Source organism: Hippichthys cyanospilos, chromosome 4, assembly GCF_059441005.1.
Source record: "Hippichthys cyanospilos isolate Australia breed blue-spotted pipefish chromosome 4, RoL_Hcya_1.0, whole genome shotgun sequence".
Lineage (NCBI taxonomy): Eukaryota > Metazoa > Chordata > Actinopteri > Syngnathiformes > Syngnathidae > Hippichthys > Hippichthys cyanospilos.
Window position 1 is genome coordinate 12,422,961 of NC_142372.1, and position 21,677 is coordinate 12,444,637.

A 21,677-nucleotide genomic window follows, 5' to 3' on the forward strand; every position below is an offset into this window, starting at 1 on the left:
ACTCAGTTCTGGAATAAAAGGTCTGTTCACAGACTCGTTTGACATGAGTGCCTGCGGTTTGGGCTCCGCGGTGACTACGGTGAATATGCGTGCGCGTGTGGTGGGGGTTCAGTCGTCCAGAATCATTCAGCAGCCTTAACAGGACTCTGGCAAGGTACTACAAGCAGCAGCATCATGCTATCGGTACTGACAGTTGGTGATTCAACAAGGGGGCTTAGAGAAGAAGAAAAGCAGGTTTAGTAAATTAGCTGACTATGTCATCTGTTGAACAGGTTGTGTGAAATCTAAGCATTTCCTCATCATTATAAGTGGCTGTGAGTTACAAAATCGCAAGAAGCCCAACCAAACCACACTTTCCTATTTCAGCCTATTCCAGGAGCAAAACCCTCATAGTAATGAAAATAAATATCTGATTGCACACATTCTGTTGGAATTGCAATTCAACAGCTTGATGAGGCCCTTTTAGTGTCTCTTAAAACTCAGTTGTGCCGCGTATCAAAACGCATCCTCTTTACATCCAGGAAGATGCCACAAGCAGATCACTGGGACTCATTTGGATTACTAACTTCAGGAGAGGTGCCATTTTTGGGATGAACAAAGACAGGCATGTCTGAAGTTGAGAGCGAGATGACTAACGCTCTGGATGTGACTTTTTTTCTTTTCAACCTCAAGGGTGGTCATTTACTTCTTGTTTTTGACCAAGACATGGGAAAGCTTCCATAAGGAACTGTGGGCCAACATAGTAATGAATTACAGCTGCAAGGGAAAATGGACATGCAGTATTTGTCTCAATGTAATACGGTGCAGTCTTTTTTTTTTAGTGTGTGTGTATATGTGAAAATGATAAAGTATATGATGGTTCACATAAAGCATTAATTTAGGTTTTGACAGACGGGTCATGTAATGAAATTATTAAGAGTTATTTTGTGGACATTTTTTTATCAAAAAATACATCTTTGGGGAATGAGAGCAGACTGTTCAAGGACAGCAATGCCCATTTTAGGATGGGGTCAGCTTTAAAAGTGTGGCATTTAATGATGACAGCGGAGCTGAATCCATGACAGAACTTGATATTAGTCAAGTCAAGATCAGTTTTTTCTCTCAAGCAAATTGGGGGAGGAAAGGGAGGAGGGCAGGATTTGGCTCATCTTGTATTCTGTTGTATTTTAAATCAGTCTGATCCCAGATGCAGACAAGACACTCAGAATTCATTTTCAAGATATTTGTGCTCCAGAAAAAGTGTGTGAGGAATATTTGATTGATTCATACAAACGTACATATCGTACGTACATATCACTGGCAGAATCCTCAATCCCAAAAAACATTATTTTCCTGGAGACCTTAAAAATGTTCACATTTTCAACACCTTATATCAATCCATAATTTGTAAAAATAAAATACATTAAAAAAATAACACCAACACGTGGACTGACGAGAGGTATCGATTTTTCATGCATTTCAGTGCCATGACAGACTGGAACAGTACATTTACATTTCAAATCAAGGACAAATTAATTGGAACATGAAACAACCCATTGCTAAATTGTTATAGTGATTTCTTTTCAAAAACTTTTTGTGACTTCCTTTTATTACGTTTCATTCAGATGCACATTTTCATTAGTGACAATTGCACGGCAGACGAGCTATACATAAAGTAGATGAAGTGGATGAAGCTAGTGAAAAGGTTTCTCACATCAAAAGGCAGCTCACGCAAAAGGTAAAACCTGGTTTCCATCATCATCAGCACATTTGTGTTCTTTTCCCATAAGGCTTCATTTCTGTGTTCGAGGTTGGCTGGATAGACAATCATTTGTCACGGTCGATCAATCAATCCCCGTTTGCCCCTGGTTGAAAAACGACAGTCTGGACTGTGTCTGCCATAATGTGGTCTAGATCTCAGTCTGTCTCTCTGACTTACTGTCAGGTTGGCAGAGCTGTTGCTAGAGTGGAGGCTGACAGGGTTATTGTTTTCATTTTCCTTCCATTAGACATTGCCTAAGGAGTCAAGAGAAAAAGTGCGGGAGGAAGGTGGGTGAAGAGGGGTGAGGCGTGAAACCTCCTCCTTGGAGTTGAGGGGCGTCAACTGCTACCAGACTGTGTGTTTATCATAACAAGTACTGTCCACTGGGAAAACCTGGCAGAATATATAGCAGATTCATCATCGGCATCCCCTTTCACACTTTAACAGTCTTAAACAATACTAGAAGGAAGCCATGTTCGTGTCTGTAGGACAAAACATCCCCTCGGTGGAATAATTTATCCACAATGGGGACTGTGTCCAAACGTGCTAATGAAAAAAAGAGGTCCGTTTTTATGAGCGTTGTAATTTCTGCATGAATTAATTTTACAGTGGTGCCTCTTGTGCTCTCTTTGCCAACACATTCTTAAGATAGGGAGCTTGGCTGGCCTTAGTTCAACACATTGGCCCTCATTAACAGTCAGGTATACCCCCCCCCCTCAAAAAAAAAAAAAAACTAGGGGTTTTTAAAGCGATTTAAAGACCAAAGTAGTTGTCATCCTGAGTATTCTTGCCATCTGCTGCCATCAAGTGTAAGAATTTGCAAACTACATCATAATGGGGTCAGAGGTTTAACACGATTCCCAAATTGTGGTTTTCAGGTTAATTAATAAGGGATGCGCCCCCTTAAAAAAAATATTGGTTCTCTAAATGCCACTAGAATGGCCTACATCAAAATACAGTAACGTAATAAGCCCAAGTGTTCATCAAAAATTAAGCAGAGGTTTTTGTCGTAAACTTACACATTAGTAAAACAATATAATACCTTTATTTTGTCTCGATTTAATTTTGATGGCACAATAGCTCTTCATGCACCATTAATATATTTAAAAACAACCATCCCCACTTGCTGTCGACTGAAAATGTGATGTTCACAAGCTGGTCGGTTCTTACCTGAGCCCGAAATACATGTGACAATATCACATTAGTCGGCAGCAAAGGCTGTTGTTAAAAGTATATATATATATATATATATATATATATATATATATATATATATATATATATATATATATATATATATATATATATATATATACATACATACATACATACATACATACATACATACAAGTTGACAAGACATTAAAGCAGCTAAAAGGCCTCATGCCTCATGTACGCACACTGTGATTGGATCAACCAAGCTACACAGTGTCACTTGATTGGTCTGCATAAACAGTGTAGCCCAACACATGTAGGATGGATGGATGGATAGTGAACAAAAATGAGACAAGTTAGATTAAATCTGCACTTAAATTGTTTGAAATTAAACCATTTTAGAGGGTTAAATATTAATACACTGACTTTAAAAGTGCTATGAATTTAAACATTTTTTAAAAAAATTAGTGATGGGCAGGCTTGTGTTTCTCCCACTGATGGCTCACATTAGCTATCCAAATAAATGAGTTGAGATTTCCTTCTGAAGTGACTGCTAGTGTTGACAACAGATTACTACAGCACATCCTCAGGCTTTAATTACGACTGACCTCGGGACCAGATGGGCAGTTAGAGTGTTAAAAGAGAAGTCAGACAGATGGAAACACTGATGCCATCCTTGATGACGGGACCCAAGAGGAGTGGGGATGACAGTGCCTTTCTGGCAGCATGTGGATATTTTGAGCTTTTGTTCTGCTTGATCTGCTAACCTGGGGAGCATCTGGACAGATGGGACAAATTTAGAAGGTTGAGAGGAAAAAAACACAAACATATGCTTCCAGATGAAAAACCAAAGCAATGCCTGAATAATTAATCCAACTTGCAAAAAACATCACAGTATTTTAAAAACCGCTAAAATTTTAACATTTGCTCCTTGTCAAAGTTGGATTATTGCTCAGAGTTATGTCTTGACATAGCAATGTAAAATACATTGATTGGGATCTGTCTTTTTATTTAAAAAAAAAAAAAGCGTGTCCTCAAAAGCCAAAATTGACGTTCTGGCTGATTTGAAGGTAATATCAGATGGACTGATGTACCATGATTAGTCAGAAGGTGGCAGCAGAGCGTCAGCTGAAAACATTCAATGTTGAGGCCAGGGAGATGGATTCAGGTGTCATGTTGTCATGCTCCATCTAATCCAATGAGATAACATTTGCTTGCATCAAATGCAGTCCAAGTGCACACATGCATAAAGTCCCTGCTCATCAAACAGAGATGTTTTCTCTTTACCTGTGTACCGTAACAATTGTTCAGAATGTTATTACTATAAAGTGGAAAAAAATAAACATTACTTAAGGGTTAAGTGATCACTTATCCAAATATGGGTGGCAATTAAGAACTTTGTCAGGCATGATTAGTGAGTTTTAAAAAAAAAAAAAGACCACAGCACAGTCAGTCACACAAACAATCCACGTGACTCTCTCCGAGAGACATAGGAGAGTGCTTTGGGATACAGTCCAGATACCCAGAGAGGTGTGTGTGAGTGCAGCAGCATCATTATTTTATGAGACCTGTTGTGAGATGTCTGCCCACAGGGGCAACAGGCCTGCTGGACATGAAATGAGTCAGGATATCACAATACAGAAAGCGAAAGGGGGCAAACCTCAATCTTGCATGAAAAAACGTGCACGCAAGCACATCATCACGCATGAGTGCTGCCGTGCTCATTTCACACTTGCCTGGTGGAGGACACAGACGTTAAACAAGCTGACAAATGTGGTCAAGTGTCACGTTTTGCTGAATCGTTCACGTGCACAGTCGCGCTTCTGAACTGCAGGCTGGAAGTTTTATTTGAAGACGGGGGCGGGTGGGGGTGGGTTATAATGACATCCTTCCTTCACAAAAAAGTACCAACGGTGCCCCTGGAGCAGGGGTGTCAAACTCATTTTTACTGTGGGCCACATTGTAGTTATAGATTCTGTCAGAGGGCCAGAATAAATTTGAAGTGTGTTTGTCACAAAGCTACCTAGTTTGGAAATCAGAGGCCGGTAAAAACTGTTAAAAAGACAGCTTGGGAACAAAACATTCTTTGTTTTTTGAAAACAACTTGCAAGTTCTGGATTTTTGCCAGAAACTTGAAGTCATATCAGCATTTTGTGGGCCACATAAAATGATGTGGCAGGCTTTGTTGACGCCTTTGCAAAAAACGTGCAAATGAGTCCACACCAACCCAGGTGAACATATTGCAGCCAACAAGGGCTTTAAGTCAGGCATGTCCAAAGTCCGGCCAGCGGGCCAATTGCGCTCCGTGTTCTAATTGTCACCAGTCATGCAGCCTTTGTTATCAAATCTTGCCCATCAGCACTGTTCACCATAGTATAAAATACATATGCACAAAAAAGCTACTGGATTTTCTCAGTCTTAAGTCTTAAATCACCAAAATCGATGAGGCGTCTTATGATGCACTGCAGCGAGTTCCAAAATCTGTAAATGCTGCTGAGTGACATCGACGAGCGGAGCTCCGCTTGACTGATTGAAAACCCTTTCTGACCACATGCAATGGAGGACATGATAGAATACAGGATGCAGACGTTAAAGGGGGAAAGGTGGGTGTGAAAGAGGAGGAATGATGTCCACTAAAAAATAAAATTATCTTTGAATTTAGAATTTTACAATGAGCTTTTTAAATAGTGAAGAATATGCACTGTTTCCAATGCAGTAAGACATGTTTAGTCTTCCCAAAATGGATGTTTTGTTTTTTTTGTTTTTTTCCCCTCCCTGACAGACTTTTCTTCATTTTTGGTGGTTTTCAAATGTGATTTTGGTGATTGTGATTTTGGTAAAAATCTGAAAATAAAAATGTGCCAAAAACCATGCCATTTTCAATTTAAAAAAAATCATAAAGTAGTCCATTTGTATTGAATATTATTGGCTCAAAGAATGTCCGGCAGAATGGTTCTCCCCCATATGTTTGCACCCTAACAAATCTGTCCCTCTTTGAAAAAAGTTCCGACACTCCAGCATAAGTCAACAGATTTTCTCAGCTCAATCATGTAGGAATGAGTAGGCATTAAAACAGATGGTTCATGTGGTGTTTGGTTGACAGTTCAGATGGGTGCGCTTTCAGGGCATTCAGGTGACTGAAGGCTGATCCTCCATGCATTTAGAGCTTTTACCTTAAAGAAACTCATCACAACAGCTCAATATATTGTGACATCTAATATTTTAAAAGGCTTAGCAGAGGTTCAGTCAATATTATATCATCCTCTGGGACACGCCCCTTGGCTCTGGCCCCTTTATATATTTTCCTATGCGCACCTTATTGTTTGCTTCTACATCTTTTCTCTGTGCCTGCAAAGGTCTAATGGAAATATTAGTGCTGTAAGGCAGATATTTCGGGCTTTGGTACAATTCCAAATTTGAAATAGCTTTCCGCATCTCCAATAAGGAGGATACTGTTCCATCAGGAAATTATTTTATAGGTTTTGAATGGCTACTCTTGCATTGCATGTACTCACTTCTCCCCACTTTTTTTTTTCACTTCCAAATCTTTCATCCAACTCAATGCGCATCATTGAGATTAAACCTCTGTAATCATATCTGAAGCTATCTGGCCAAAACAGACATCACAGTGTGAAATATAACACTGCTAAAAACATTCCAACCATTCTCAGATTAGATTATAAAGCAGTCACACAGTTCAAGAGGACTGCATTTTTTGGTTTTTAAATGGTTTTAAATGCACATAGTAACACTACTCCTGACAACTTGATATCCTTTTGTTGATCGTAGATAGATCAATATAATTGAACACCCCCTTCTATAATTTGGTTCACACTGTGCAGACAACCAGCATCTTGGTATAAAAAAAAAAAATGTTGGTTCTGCTTGATGAACAAAAACATGCATATGAGGGTAGATAAACAAGACTTCTCAAAAAAAAAAAAAAAAGTTTTGAGTTTTTGCACCCAGTTAGTCCATACGTTTCAGGTTTGAATCAACTTCAATGTTTCAGTGGTGCATGGCATATTGTTTGAACAGTACAAGACTACAAGGGGATGGGCAGTCTATGACTGTTTTCAGTCTAGAAATTGTATGCAGCATTAGATAGGTTGCTACCAAGATGATTTATTTCAATTAAAAAAAAAAATAGCAGTCCCGGTGCAAAACTTCGGGGGTACACACTTAAGTAGAAGGAAGAAAAGATTTTTTTTTTTTAAACACAGCCGATCGGTACATACTGAAATCTGTTTGTCAAATCCAATAGAACATGACATAAGGATTTAATTACAAAAACACACTGTAGGCAAAAGAAAGTACAAATATTTTAATACAAACATTCTAAGGCCCCCAACCTTATCCAAAACTTGCACAAAACCTCAGTTTATTTAGAGAGCACACCCTCCAAAAGGTCCCCTTATGACTACAAACCTGCCCCCCAAAAATCATATTTAAACTCCCTGTTGTATTTTAGGAGCAAAAAATACAGTGCTCATATTTATGTTTCACGTCCACAAGGCTACGTTATTGAAGTTACTACTACAGTGCAACTTGTCTCTGATGCAAATTTGAAACATGGCTTTCCCAAATCAAAATACAAATGTCTTATGTTTTTTAAGTGTTTCCACAAAGCAACAAAAAGGTTAAAAAGACGAGCTGTAGAGAACCGTGCAGTGAGCAGGCGGCTGATGTTCTCTCACCACATGGTCACTTTGTGCATGCACTCATAGATGACCTATTGCATAATTTTTTCCACCTGTTTCTAAGTAATGAGGCTTTCCTTTTCTCTGTTTTGCCATCTAAGGCAAAGCAGCAGGATATTAAAAAAAAGGTGGAGATAGACTGTATTTTTATGAGTGTTCCTCTTGCTCAGGAGTTGGTATGGTGGAAATGTGCAGAATGTGTTCTGCTATAATGTGTTCATTGTGTTATTGACATGCCATTTAGCCTGAAAGAAAAGGGCTGCAAAAAGAGTAAGGCATGGTTATAAACAACACCAGATAGGAAAGCAAATGGGCAAAATTTACATGTGATTTATTCCAGAACATTAGAAGCCATGATGACCAGTTGAAAAAGTCAGGGAAAGAGAATAAATCATTTAAAGTGGGAAAGAATATGTAATGCTGCACCTTTTGTTTAATTCATAGGCTTTTGTTGTGCAATAACTCCTCCTGCGCGTATTTGAAGGAGATCCTTGGGGTTTTATTACATATAAGGCCAATGTGAGAAGTCAAAGCACATCAACCGCATACAAAATAAGTATTGGTGGAAAAGATTACAGTTTTTAGGGACTGCATAATACAAAGGCATTGAAAGCACAGATTGATTTTCAGCTAATCAGTCGTGAGTTTTATTACTCACATCATTTTTGGTAGCACCAGGCCTTTGCAGACAATACTGACACAGACTGTTAGTTTAACTCAAGGGTAAATTTGGTCCTTTTTGACTGTTCTGATGATGCAGTGGAATGTCGCACACTGACCATATACCACAAAAAGATTAAATGGGACAGACTGTTCAAGAATGCTGGTTTTGAATATGCTGTTCACTAGAGACCTAAGCTATATATAGTATGTTTGACTTATTTAGATTATAATGGCAATGAATGAGTTAAAACACTCACAACCAACCCCGTTGAAATGCATCATTGACGAGTATATACATATAGTATTTATGTAGCTATAAATATATATAATTGGCAGTGAATGAGTACATATTGTTTAACAATTTCTTTGTCTTCGAAGTACATACGTGTGAATGTGATAGCAAACACTGCTATCTTTGACCAATGATTTAGTGGCGACCAGCCCAGAGTGTATCAGTGCGCTTGCCCAAAGTCGGCTAGGGTAATATACAGCTCACTGACGACCCAAACAATGACAAGCACAATAGAAAATGGATGGATGGATGTTTTAAGCTATTTTGGGGAAGGTCGACAAGGTTCTCTGAGCAAACCTTCCCAAACAAAGTCTGGTGGATTTACGAGTCACATGCTGCATCCTCAACTCATAAATTGCCCCACTTCCTGTGCATTGTGTTTGAAGAATACAAGGACACTCTCAGGTCACTCAATTATGCCAGAATCTTCAGTTACAGTTCCTTCCCCCTCCCAGAGCACCCCAGGAGTGATGCTAATCACAAAGATCCTGGTATCAAGGCATGGTAATTGTTTTGTTAAGGAAGCATTTTCTTTGGGTTTTTTTTCAGGTGAGTAAATGTAAACTATGTATTGTTTTGTTAAGGAAGCATTTTGTGTTGAGTAAATCTAAACTTAGTCCTTTCTCACATCTTGATAAATGGGCCATAATTATCAGGAGATAATATATTAGCTGAAAAATAAGACAAAATTGAGGACCAGGATAACTTCCAAAAGATGCAGTTAAGAAGTTTTCTTTTCGGTGAGAGGGCCAAGTCAAGCTTAACTAGTTAATATGCATTTTTATGTATTTATTTTTTTAAGCTGGAGTAGGAAACAAAAAAGAAACGAGTAAGCAAAGCAAAGAGGAAACCAAAGCAAAAAAACAAAGAGTTATTCTTTTCTATGGTGGTAAAAAATCCATTTGCAATGTAATCATTCAGGTCCAGTGCTCACAGCGGGGATGAGATTGCTGCTGCTGTCGGGTAAGGAAGAGAAAACTCACTGGATGCCTCATATGAATCATTTGGAGTGAAATTGTGAGCTCTTACGTGCATCAACTTGGGAGCTACATTAAAATTGAAATACTTATTCATGATGATGGGAGAATGGCTGTGCACTTCAACAATGCTACGTGTTTGGAGGAACGTAACAGTGAGCACCTCGGGGAGATAACATTCCTGCCACCACCAATGGATGGTTTTGCATGCAGCTGTTACCCTGCTGCATAGCAACACTGCTTACCACAATATACTTTTACATAATACGGTATACTGTGTCATGTTTTGATGTTTGATTGGCTACACATATAATCTACCTCATAGAATTAATGCGAATTTGAGATGACAAGTATGTGAACTAACTTGATCAACAAGACTATTAACAATGTATAAGGGTAAAAATAAAGGATAATAACACCATTGAAAACGATTACAAATTTTAATTGGACTCATCATCGGCTTGACTATAGACAGGGTGAAGGCCAGATTTGAGGGTCCTACATTTATTTTTTCTATTGTAAACAGTTTAGGTTTGGATAAAAGAATATGTAATTTTTTTCATTCTACTATGCATTTCACAAGATATAATAAAATGTATACTTCAAAAGCAACCGGCAGAAATAAAGTTGTACTGCACTAGTGTTTTGCTTGAAATACACAAGCTTGCACTCAACTGCCGTTTTCATTATTTACATTATTATGTGTATCTTTCTGATTAACTTATAAGTACTTGAGATCTTCTCCAAATATGTTTTTTCTGCTCCAAATTACAGTTAGGTAAACAAAGTTCCACGCCACACCCCCATCCGTTTTGTAACTTGACTAACGAGTGCCCCACTTGGTGAAATCTTCAAGCCGATACTTGTTGGACATTTAGCACAAAACTGTCATCACAGTCAGAAAATGAATTTTGGTTGTGCACTTTCACAACATGACATCATGGCAGAAGCCCTATAAAGATTGACTACCTGTGTAGTGACTTGAGATGTTCGGTTTAAAGAGTGCTTTCAGCGAATTTTTTTCAAAGTGCTAGCAAATTACTTATTATGGTGCCAGTGTTTACCGGTAGCGTGTTGTCTTAGTGGTGTCTAGCATTAATTAGCTGCTAGCTAGCAGTGCTCCAGATAGAACTTAGATATAAATGACTCTGCACACTTCAATGCTTACAAACTGACAGTTGCTGTTCCTATGTATTTATCACTTTTGCTTGTGTTTTCAGCCAAAATTTCTTTCTTAAACAAAAATTCATGGGGCGTTTTGTCTAAAATCTGACATTTCTAGAGATGAAAATATCGAGCTGTTAAGCAAAGGTTAAATTTTAGCAAAACCAATGTTGATTTTTTTTTAAATCAAAATACTAGTACTTTATATACATTTACACAAATATTGGTTAGCACATCCGCCTCACATGCAGAGATTGTGGGTTCACATTCAGCTCTGGCTTTCCTATCTTTAGTTTGCATGTTCTCCCCGTGCCCATGCAGCTTTTTTTCTTGGTACGCCAATTTCCTCCCACATTCTAAAAACATGCAGGGCAAGTATATTGGACATTAAATCGCCTTAGCTATGTTTGTGAATGTAAATGGTTGTTTGTTGCATTCCCTGCAATATTCTGGCAATACACAGCCGACTTCCCAAAGACAACTATGATAGGCTCTAGCACACCAAAGACCCTCGTGAGAATAAGAGTTTAATATTTTGCTTAATGGATTTTCCGTAGGATATCCACATAACAAAAACACTCGATATTTGCTTCCTTATTTGGTACATTCCACATGAAAAGATTGCACCGGTGAGCTTGCAACACTTGAAAAGCTTTGAATACTTGCAATTTGCAGGAACATGTTTTGTTTAATCACATCTTGACATACTGTATTCACAAAACAAAATCTTATTAATGTCCATAATCAGCAGTGCTAGAGGTGACTCAGCATATGTAGTCGAAAGATACAAATTATAGAACACTGATTTTTGTTTCATTATACTTTAGACAATTATCACACACAAATTACTTCAATGGGGAGTATTGATTTGATAAACTTACACCATCCCATTCCCTCCAGTGTCAAAATCCCAACAATGGCACTCACCCCCAAAACAAAATGGGACAGGGGAGCATCGGTCCAGCATCATTCCAAGGACATGTCTGCGACCATATCGACAGATGACGACAGAACACTGCAGCGCATGTGCAGCTTCGCCAAAGGGGACCAGCAGGCGGCTTTGAAAAACGAGGTGCTCAAATGGCTACAGATAGAATCGCATTTGCAACTGTGCAGTCTCATCACACATTTCACAATATACTAAGCGTGTGCACAGAGTATTACAAGACCACCATGATAGAATCCATAAAAAGTGGTGGAATAACAACAAACATCAAGCATATGTGTTTCAACATTTTTTATTCAGCATTTATTTAATAAAATAGTGGTTCTATGGTTAAACAGAAAAATAAATGTTTCAGTTGCGCATGCATGCGAACATGGTTAACATTCAGGGGAGTTGACAGTACAGGTTAAGACATAGCAGATGACAAGACATTAAAAATAATCACTGGCATACAAGGCTTCTCATGTGACAAAAAAGGCTCTATTCAGTGTGACACAGCAGTGAAATAGGGAGACCAGTTTGCAGAGCTTATTTTCACAAGAGAAACAACTTCCATAGTGTCCACCCTGTCTCTTTCCCTGTCCTTCCTCAAAGTGCAATACAGAAGGGGCGAGTGAACTCACCCAGAACCAGCTACAATCACAAGTCGCGCAACCAAAGTGCTTTTGGCAATTCGTCACCAGTTATTTCCAACCATAAGCACACATTCTTCACAAACAAGCACCTACACCTCTTTCAAAAAGTAAACTCTTAGAACAGTAAGGCGACATATGCTCGCAATGGCGCAAAAGTTTGATTGTATTGTAAATTTAATGTATTAATTTTTCTTAAGTTATTTTCGAGATCTGATTGTGTGCTTTCAAGTTGGGTTTTTGTATTGAAACTTCACAAGAAATTAAAAACTGAACATGTTGCATCTCTGAATTCTGCTAAGATGTTTTGTACACACAATACACAGCAATATGAAGACATTCAATATTCAATGAAGACATTGACATTTACAGTAAAGTACATAACTATATACATATAACAATGAGCTGATAATTGGCTAAACAGGTGAATGAAAATCTGAGTCTGACAACAGCCCTTCATTAGAGGATGCATCAATAATGACAAGTGGCGAGTATTGATGATGCCTTTTTGAAATCGTGTTTCAGTATCACCAGTCAAATATGAAACATACAAAGTTTCCAATTTTGTTTGGGCTTGTAAAAAAGTATATTAGTGCTCATGTTGCTATTGTGATGCATCCTGGTTTTAAATTATGCTACTTTCTTGCATGAATGCTTAAGCATCTCAACATACATTAGCGATGTGCAAATCCCATCTAACGAACCCGAGGTCGACATAACATCCGCATCACGTTTGAGTAACCTGGCTAAGCTGAGGGCAAGACAACGCTAGGTATAGGCAAATGCATATTCAGACAGCAGAGATCTCATTTTTTGTTTCCAAAATTGATTATGAGCTTCACGGTGGAAGTACTCCAAAAGCTAAGTGCTTACTGGAAAACTTTTTTTGTTTATGTGCACATCAGCCGGATTGCATCATTAAACGAGAGCGCTCTTCTGAGACCGCTGTAATGTAAACAAAAGTGATGTTTATACTGCAGCCAGAGACAATTCAAAAGTGCTTCCATTTCTACTTACAGACAACTATGATATTTTCACACACAGACATGCATCAATACCAAAACAGTTTGAGAGCGAAGCCAACTAATGAGAATTTTGGAAGACAACAATCAAACAAAAATGTTCTTATTAAAAAAAAAAAAAAAAAAGTAGGGAGTGCCAAACCTGAAAATGAATTTGGTCACAAGTCAACATTTCGCCAATTATCCGATGTTTAAACTGCCGCACTTCATTTTCATGAGTTTATGTCTAGCATGTCAATATGTGATATATTTCATTAAAGTTGGGTAAGAAGCAGAGGAATAGTCCAAATTTGCAAAAGTGAGTTTGGGAACCCCTGTTAAAAATGTTCAGAGAAAATGTGGACAATATTGAAAGAACTTAACCTCAACAGTGAGAATAGACTAAGTAGCTCAATTCCTATGTTACATTTACTTTCTTCTATAAATATTGCCAGTGAAAAATAATTGCTGGAAAATGTACTAATCGTACATGTTAAAAAAATAATCTGTTCAATAATATGAAAAAGTTAGGAATTCTAGGGTATACATATCCTCTTACAATAAATTTAAAGAGAACTTATTTTCTCCCTTCCAAAAGAGAATGAGTTAGGAGGCCATTTATTTTCAGTGTTTTTAGAATCTAAAGTCTCTATGAATACAATGGCCAAAATTCAGATATTAGGGGAATGAACAAATGTAATCGTTAAATATAAATGCTTAGAGAGCAAAAGTAAAACTATCAATGCTCTGCTTCCCGTCGGATGCTTCAGAAAGGCATTTAAATGGCATTTCCTAATAAATCATTGAGTTACAGTATGTTTGAAATGTTTGGAAGATAGTGTTAGATGAACCTCTTACACTTAACACTTTCAAGGCCGCAACATCACTGTTACCCTTAATCCCTATTTATGAGCCATACTGTTGTACCTGTGCAAAACAAAAATAACAGACACCTCACCACAGCAACTGACGTTGCAGCGTCTCCCGCAAAAGAGCAATGATGCCCGAGGTCGGAATGGCCCGGCCCGGCACGCCCCCTCCCCCCCTTTGTCACGTGCTTTCACGTTACATAATATGGACGTGCCCTCCAAAGGGCACCGAGCTGTACAGAGCCCTGACATCAAGGCAAATTAACCCTCACCGGGCACCCCAAATGCTCTCGCCAGTACATTAGATATTAGTGTGTATTTCCACCAACTGCAGAACTAAACGGCCACTTATACACGTTAGTCATTTTAAAACAAGGTAACCGGGGCCAATCAATGTACGCACAATTCACGCACTTATATAAAGTGGATCCATCCGTTCTCCCATTCCTTCGGTGGAGACATCTTAAATCGGTGACGCCGCACTTTATAGTTATTGCCGTTGTTATTATCCCAAAACTCCTCGCCGTCGACCGTGTATTTGATGGCGAACTGCAAGGTGCCGCCGTTCTCCATGTAGGTGGGCATGACCACCTTGAAGGAGAAGCGATCGGTGGCGCCGTCGCTCGAGTGGGGCACGTAGGACGCCAAGCTGTCCATAAAGGTGAGCCAATTGTTGAGCGAGTAGCGCAGAGAGACGCTCTTCTCGAAGGCCAGGTTCAAGACGCGCACGAAGCCGGACAGGCTGAAGTCGTCGGTCTCCACGCTCTCCAGCAGCACTTTGACCTCGCGAACCTTCTGCTCGAACCCGGGAAGGGTTCCCGGGGTGGTGAACTGGAGCTCCATGAACACTGACTGCGCGAGGGGTCGGGGGAATTTGGTGGCGGCCATGTGATTCAAGTCCGTGCTTTTGGGTAACTTGGCCAAGATGCGCTCCGGCACATCCGGTTCGTCCGAGTCGTCGAAGTGTTTCACGGAAATGAGCTCCAGACCCAGAGAGTCGGCGAAGCGCACCTTTTTCTGACTTGTTGGACTTCTGCTGCGGGAGATTTCCAGCTTGGCCCTCTCCGTGGGGGTGGGAAGCGACTTGCATCTCCTGCGCAGGCTCGGGCTCTGCGGGGGCTTGAGGAAGGTCTCCCGGCCCCGCGGCCTCTCGTCCACCACGGGACTCTCGGCGGGCTCGCAGGTCCCGTTCATGATGTCAAAATCGTCCCCGTCATCGAGGCGGGGGTTGGCGGCGGCCAGGCTGCCGAAGAGACCGGCGATGCAGCTGTAGTTCCTGGGCAGGCAGGTCTTCGGGGGGAGCATGTCCACGGTAGGGCAAGCACGCTCTGCTTCCATACAACACCGCAGCCCCTGCACTGCGGAGCCCAACTCGGAGGTCGTGCGGAGACCGGCGACTGGGGAGACTGGGGAGACCGAATCAGGTGTCAGTAACACACTCGCGGATTGGCGTCGTGGCAGCGTCACTTCGGCTTCCGAGCACCGGACCAATTGACGCGCGGTTTGCACGGCGTTCTTTGCTTCATCGGATCTGCCGGTTGTAATGCATAAAGAAGCGGCGAATAAGGAAACGCGCAAGCCTTGAAATGTCCAAAAACACAAATAACACTTGCACTAAGTAAAGACCGCCCTCTCGCCTGATATTGTTGATTGTGACGTCAAAACGTGGCGTGGATTCGCTGCTGCGAAGTCTACGTGCAGATCCGAACGTCGCTGAAGACAAGATGGTTCCCACATTTAGAGCATCATAGCGCACGTGCGGTCTGTGATTGACTGCTTCTACCGTTTGCACACTATTCTCCTTAAAACTTTCGATCTTTCACGAGCACTGCTCTTTTTAATTGCATAAAACAATTGACTTTCGGCTGAACGTGCCAGAGACCAAGCTGCAGCAGCGGAGCCTCCGCCCCGCCCCCTTTCTTGCGTCAGACTGCAAAAGAGCGGTTGCCATGGCGACAGCGTTGCTCGCCGACAAGCAGTCACTCCGCCGCACAGTGGACTGAAAGTGAAATAACTCGCTCTGTCGAGAAAACAGTTTGATTCGAGTGTAAATGATGTTATCGGATCGAAAAATCAAGTCTTTTTGACAAGGTCCTGCTTACCAAAAGGATAGTGAACTACTGCAGACAGGCTGTCATACCGGTAAGGTTAAGTTGCAATGGTTCTTTCTTCTGTTTCCTTTCATGTCTATTGTCCCTGACGCTGTAAAAATCTAAAGTCGACCAAGAATAGATCCTAAAACATAAGACATGTGTTGCCATTTATTATTTCATAACACAGTCATTGTTCGTGGCATAGCTGTACGGATGAGTCTTGCTTTCCTTTGAAGCACTAGGGACACATGCTATTTAACTTTTTTTTTTTTTTTTTCACCATTAGCTACAACAGTGTAATGTCTTCTGTGGCCTTAGCACGCATCATGGACTATTTCCACATACAGCGGGAATTTTCATGTATTCATAGCCTTTTAAAATGTATTAAAAGGATATTCATTGTAAGAACTTAAGTGTCACAACATAAAATCCTCCATTCAAGCCCCAAGACTGAGCGTATTGCTCAATGAGACAAAGACACATAGCCTACATACATATTGAAAAGTTGCTCTTGAGGCCCCGAGAACACCATGTGGCAAGTAACGACGAGTTATACTCATTTCGTCTGCATTTTCTTCCTTCATTCAGACGGCGCAACATTAGCTGGCTTAAATGTGACAACTAAGCAGAATGCTCGCTTTGTCAAATCATTTGACCAAAGGATGTGGCACTGCTAGCAGTGTGTAATCATCAGACACATCGGTCCAAGTCAAAATATTTCTTTTATTTTATATGTGCAATACACACCAGACTATTGTGTAGTCCCTCTTGGATTTTGCAAAGTGGTATTTGCAACTTTAAATCCAAAATCAAGAAAAATCTGCAGCATCACACTTATCCACACATTTGTCAAAACACTTCAGTGACTTTATTTTTAAAAAGGCAATCTTCACACCAAATTTTTTGATTCATCTCACCTGAAATGGTCAAGCCATTGTACTGCAGTTGAACTCATGAAATAACCAGCTCACATCATACGGTTTTAAACAATGCCACCAGACATTAAAACAAACAAGAAAAATGGAAAGAAGAACAAGATGAAGAAAAATAAAGAAATGTGGAGTAAGGAAAACTTGATGGATTTACAATCAAGCAATACAGCAAAGAACAGTGCAAACCAAACTATTTTGTTCCAAATGTAAAATAATAATTTACAAAACGGTCACCAATAAACAAAGGCTAAAAATGTGAAATGTTGAAAGAAATATGCAGTCTCGTCACAGCTCACACACACTCACACATAGACACACACACACACACACACACACAGGTGATCGTGTCAGGGTTTGTTGGAAGCAAAGAACAAATTTAGAAAAGTAGTTATAGTTTTGTATGGGAACATAGTGTGACACCTATTGAGAAGTATGCAGACGTAAATTAAACATATTTAAATATTTTGAAGTTCAATCAGCAGACACATTTGAAATGTGTATAATAATATAGTGGTGTTCGTCGTGCTGAGTGAAAAACGGTCCTTGTCAAAAACTGGGCATGCATAAACAAATTTGTTGCTATGACTTTTTGATATATTCAGTGCTCTAACTATGTCATATGAAATGATCCACAAATCTTTAGTTTTTATAAAAATGCATACAACATCGTTAGTCTTTTTTTAACAAAGTGAGATATTAATCTTTAACAATTTTACAGTTTTTCACATTTTTTGGTACTGCATCGTATCATTCTATTCTTACCTCTTTCTATTCTTACCTTACTCTATAGCTAGTGTCAAAGACTAGTTGTCCAAAAGTAATGTTCTTTACAAATCAAAACTTAATTTAAGAAGAAAAAAAAGACACGCTGTCTCTTGTCTTGCAAAGCAAATCGTAGTATGATGATGCACATGCACACCTAGATTGAAGCAGGAATCTTTTTTAATCTAAAATCGATTTTGAACTGAATGGGAGACAAAAAAAAAAAAAAAGAATCATGTCAAATTGTGAGCTAGTCCCATACAACGCCATTTTCAGTTGACCAAGTGTCAAAAAATGTGTCTGCCTCAAGATAGAAAAAAAATAGTTGATTTCTCATGCTTAATTCATATTCCAAAATTACAATCTCAATCAAGAAGGCTACATTTAGAATAGTGAGGGTACAAAGAACATTTCATTACATTTGTATATGGTTCTCATGCCCTCAAACTAACTAAAAGCAGAATGTAAATTGAAAAATAGAAAAAATGACATATAGCATCTTTTAGGGCCCCAAATATGCCACAGGGTTAAAAGAGACGTCTCTATGGTGGTCTCTATGGCAGTGGAAAACATTTGCACAATATAAAACATTAAACAGATGGACAAAGTGCTGGGCCGGAAGGGAGATTAAAGGCCTCAGAAGGAAAGGAGTCAATAAAACCATTTGGAACAGGTTCAGCTCCTTTGAAAGGGGAAAGGCTTAACATTGCCCACTAAGAATATTGCTTTAAATGGGAGAAATGAGAACTTCCTGTATAACACTTGCCCTCGACAGTGTTATCTCTCAAGAAGCTCTAATCCGCCTATCTGAAGTGTTGAGCTCACACCTAAACTGCCTGTTCTCTCAAAAAATCATTCTGAAATAACTGGCAATCTTTTAATTTTGCATTATATTCTATGCCTGCTGTCTAATTAGGTCCACTTACTTTGTTTTCTGCTTGCACTCCATTTTCCCCAACTTCAGCTGCTTTGACCTCTGAGTACCTCTGCCTGGTTTGAACATATCAGCTGTGATCACCCCTATGTGTGAGAGGCATTACATTATTATAATTATTATGAAAGCAATATGCATAATATGATGGTCACTTATGCAAAACAATACACTTAATGTTTTATTGATTCAGGGAACTATTACTGTCAATTTAGCATTGCAAATCAGAATCACTTTGTAGCTTGTCAATTATTCCACGTTGCGATGTCGTTTTCATTGCACACGTGTTGGTTTTCAGTCGCGTTGTAAATCGACGAGACTCAACAGTTACACTATGTAGATGCATTTCAAAACTACATTTCACTCCCAGCATTCACATCCCTAGGGATCAGGTCTTAATAATGACCAAACGCATTAAGAAGAAATCTTGTGCACTTACCAGTGTGAACGAGGGGAATGCACACCACGACGCAAAGAAAACGTGATACTTTTACGTGATATTGCAGGTATTTGGGTTTTACAGACGTTACATTTGAAACACGTAAGGCCTAAATAAATCAACCTCACGACGGTAAAGAAGTCATTGGAATTACTATGACAAAACAACAGCGACAGCTCCTTTGCTCACGTTTGACGATATTCACAAAAGTTTTGTCATGCGGCCTTGTTTTCCGGTCACGATATATTTGGCGATTTGAGCACGGTAATGCCTCGCGTCGTTATGGGCGTGTCGTCACGCTGTTATGACGCAATGTTTAAAGCACGGCTACGTCATCACGGCTGTTACCCCACGAACCTTTGGCTGAAGCCCAAATAACGGCCACTTGCTTATATGAAGTGGATATGATAGTTTATGACTGCAGATATCATGTAATGGTCAAGGTGTTTGTGTCTATGAATGGTAACTGCACAGACTCAGGCGTGCATATCTTCTGATATTGTTCACGTGAGCCGCAAATTAAAAGATGTTTTGTATTCTAATCATTAGGTTCCCAATAGTTTATATGCATTGCATTCATTGAATTCTTAATTTAACGGCACCTGGAAAAATTACAAATCCATGTTAAAGCTACCTTCACTGGTCATTCCAAAATCGGAGGACAATTTAGGCATCAACATTTTGGAAAAACGGACCATTTTTTGTCCTGTTATGAAGAAAACAGGTAATAAACACGTCTAATTTGATTCATTAAGAGCCGCCATTTACGGTATAGGCCTCATGAGATAGTTGGCATATGTTTTCATTTAATAAACATTTCTGAGCAACACCGTTACAATAAACGTGTAAGAAGAAAAACAGTGCTCGGAATTGTTGCTGATATATTGAACTCATTCTCGGTAAGGCAATTAGCTGCCATACTAACATGATTGCGAGCATGATTCTAAGTCGAATAGAAACCATGTAAATAAAATTATACAAAAAAAATGTTGTTTGATGTTAAAAACAATACTTCGCAACATGTATACTTTTTTTTTCCAATTCTGGAATAACGCTCAGATTCCATAATGTCTACTTTAACTTAAATGGCAATAATGCAATAGACATTTTTTATTTTTATATTATTAGCAAAATACACTTTTTTCAGAAGCACTAAATGTTTCTTAGACCTTTAATTTTAGTCGTGGGTAGAAGCAAGGCAAGGTTAGTTCCCACCAATGAATGAGAAGTTACACCATGAAAAGTTACCTTTTTTTCTTAGATGCTTGTGTCGTATATTCTTTTGACATTTTGTTGAAAAGTAGATGGATTAATGTGCGAAAGTGACCATTTCAATTTGTTTGTCCCATAAAAAGGACCCTGCAGCAATGGATGGATCGGATGATGATCAGGATGAAGTTGTTGAGGAGCAGCTTTACAAGGCCCAAAGGATTCACGTTGATCTCCTGCTCGAGATGAGTGAGGAGGCATTTTCCAAAGAATTGGAGCCACAGGAGTATCACTGCTACTGCGGTTGGGAAGAGGCCGTAAGTGCATTTGTATGATTAAGTCAGTTACAGTGTAGTTCTATTGTTCATATCAAAACGTCACATTTTGTTTTGCGATAGGTGCGAGGCTGGGATAGAGTTGCTCCAGCTAGTTGCATACTTCTTCCTCAAAAGAGAGACAAGAAACCAAAGCCACGAAAGGAGACAATAGAAAATCCGCCCTCGTCACACGCAGAGACATTATTTCATGGAGACACATTAGCCATGAGTGGAGAGCAATGTAGCGAGTCTTTATCAAGTCCTTATTACGTGAAGAAATCCACGCCATCGAGTCAAAAGGCCATGCTGGAGCAGGGTCAGGAAACCCCAGAGTGGCATACGCTGGATGTCGCTGAAGAAGACTCGTCACAAATACAACCCGAAGAGAAAGTGCAATTCAGTGGGATTCCTTTGCAACTACAACATTTATCCCCAAACATGGCCAAAGGCAGGCCGCCCAAACCCACAAAACGCCAAACTAAAAGCAAAGTTGTCCCCATTACAAATTTCACATTTTTACCCCCCATAAAATGATGAGACAGCCAAAGGTCAGCTCCGTACACCATGAATGAACCCAGAAACCTTTGTGCTGGTTTTCAAAAGAAATGTGGCCCTCCAAATCAAACATGGGTGATGTCAGCAACATTTTTATTTTTTTTTCAAACCAGAACTCACATGCCAATGTTTTTGTGCCTTTTACTTCCCAAAATGCATGCTACAATATGTGAAACGTGATTTGGAGTGTCAGCAGTACCAATTGTCTCTTGTGTTGATCACTGCGCACACACATTAAAAGTATGAAGACCGATTTCACATAATTGTTGCAGAGGATGCAAGCTCCTTAGAAATTGTAA

The 21,677-nt window shown here is 39.5% G+C and overlaps 2 protein-coding genes across 11 annotated transcripts; one reads left to right on the forward strand and one right to left on the reverse strand.

Annotated features, from left to right (window-relative positions):
• Positions 1 to 1,564: 1,564 nt before the first annotated feature.
• On the reverse strand, positions 1,565 to 19,585 carry LOC148424639 (protein phosphatase 1 regulatory subunit 3E). Of its 6 annotated transcripts, XR_015865287.1 has the most exons (5): positions 19,298 to 19,585; positions 18,854 to 18,947; positions 3,991 to 4,086; positions 3,505 to 3,674; positions 1,565 to 2,134 (listed from the first exon to the last, which is right to left on the reverse strand). XR_015865287.1 is itself a non-coding variant. In XM_088412298.1 (3 exons), exons 2-3 carry the CDS (start codon positions 18,928 to 18,930, stop codon positions 14,555 to 14,557), a joined length of 1,194 nt encoding a protein of 397 aa, XP_088268424.1. In that variant the 5' UTR covers positions 18,931 to 18,947; positions 19,298 to 19,556; the 3' UTR covers positions 11,915 to 14,554. The 6 variants fall into 6 exon arrangements, 2 of the variants coding, with proteins under 2 accessions (XP_088268424.1, XP_088268423.1); XR_015865288.1 differs by lacking the exon at positions 3,991 to 4,086; XM_088412298.1 differs by lacking the exons at positions 1,565 to 2,134; positions 3,505 to 3,674; positions 3,991 to 4,086 and adding an exon at positions 11,915 to 15,671 and having other exon boundaries at positions 19,298 to 19,556.
• On the forward strand, positions 14,629 to 21,573 carry LOC148424640 (uncharacterized). 5 transcript variants are annotated; one of them, XM_088412303.1, is made up of 4 exons: positions 14,629 to 15,564; positions 18,892 to 18,953; positions 20,653 to 20,823; positions 20,905 to 21,573. In XM_088412303.1, the coding sequence occupies exons 3-4, from the start codon at positions 20,665 to 20,667 to the stop codon at positions 21,355 to 21,357; spliced, it is 612 nt and encodes a 203-aa protein (XP_088268429.1). In that variant the 5' UTR covers positions 14,629 to 15,564; positions 18,892 to 18,953; positions 20,653 to 20,664; the 3' UTR covers positions 21,358 to 21,573. The 5 variants fall into 5 exon arrangements, with proteins under 5 accessions (XP_088268429.1, XP_088268428.1, XP_088268426.1 ...); XM_088412302.1 differs by lacking the exon at positions 18,892 to 18,953; XM_088412300.1 differs by lacking the exon at positions 18,892 to 18,953 and having other exon boundaries at positions 14,631 to 16,282.
• Positions 21,574 to 21,677: the final 104 nt, after the last annotated feature.

Bases quoted from the DNA above. Each gene is read 5' to 3' on its own strand.
- LOC148424639 (XM_088412297.1), bottom strand. From the start codon at position 19,135: ATGAAAACGACATCGCAACGTGGAATAATTGACAAGCTACAAA. The intron at 18,948-19,092 runs GTGATTCTGATT...TCTCACACATAG, and splicing joins AATAATTGACAAGCTACAAA to GGGTGATCACAGCTGATATG. The intron at 15,672-18,853 runs GTAAGTGGACCT...TACAACCGGCAG, and splicing joins GAGTGCAAGCAGAAAACAAA to ATCCGATGAAGCAAAGAACG.
- LOC148424640 (XM_088412299.1), top strand. The intron at 20,824-20,904 runs GTAAGTGCATTT...GTTTTGCGATAG, and splicing joins ACTGCGGTTGGGAAGAGGCC to GTGCGAGGCTGGGATAGAGT.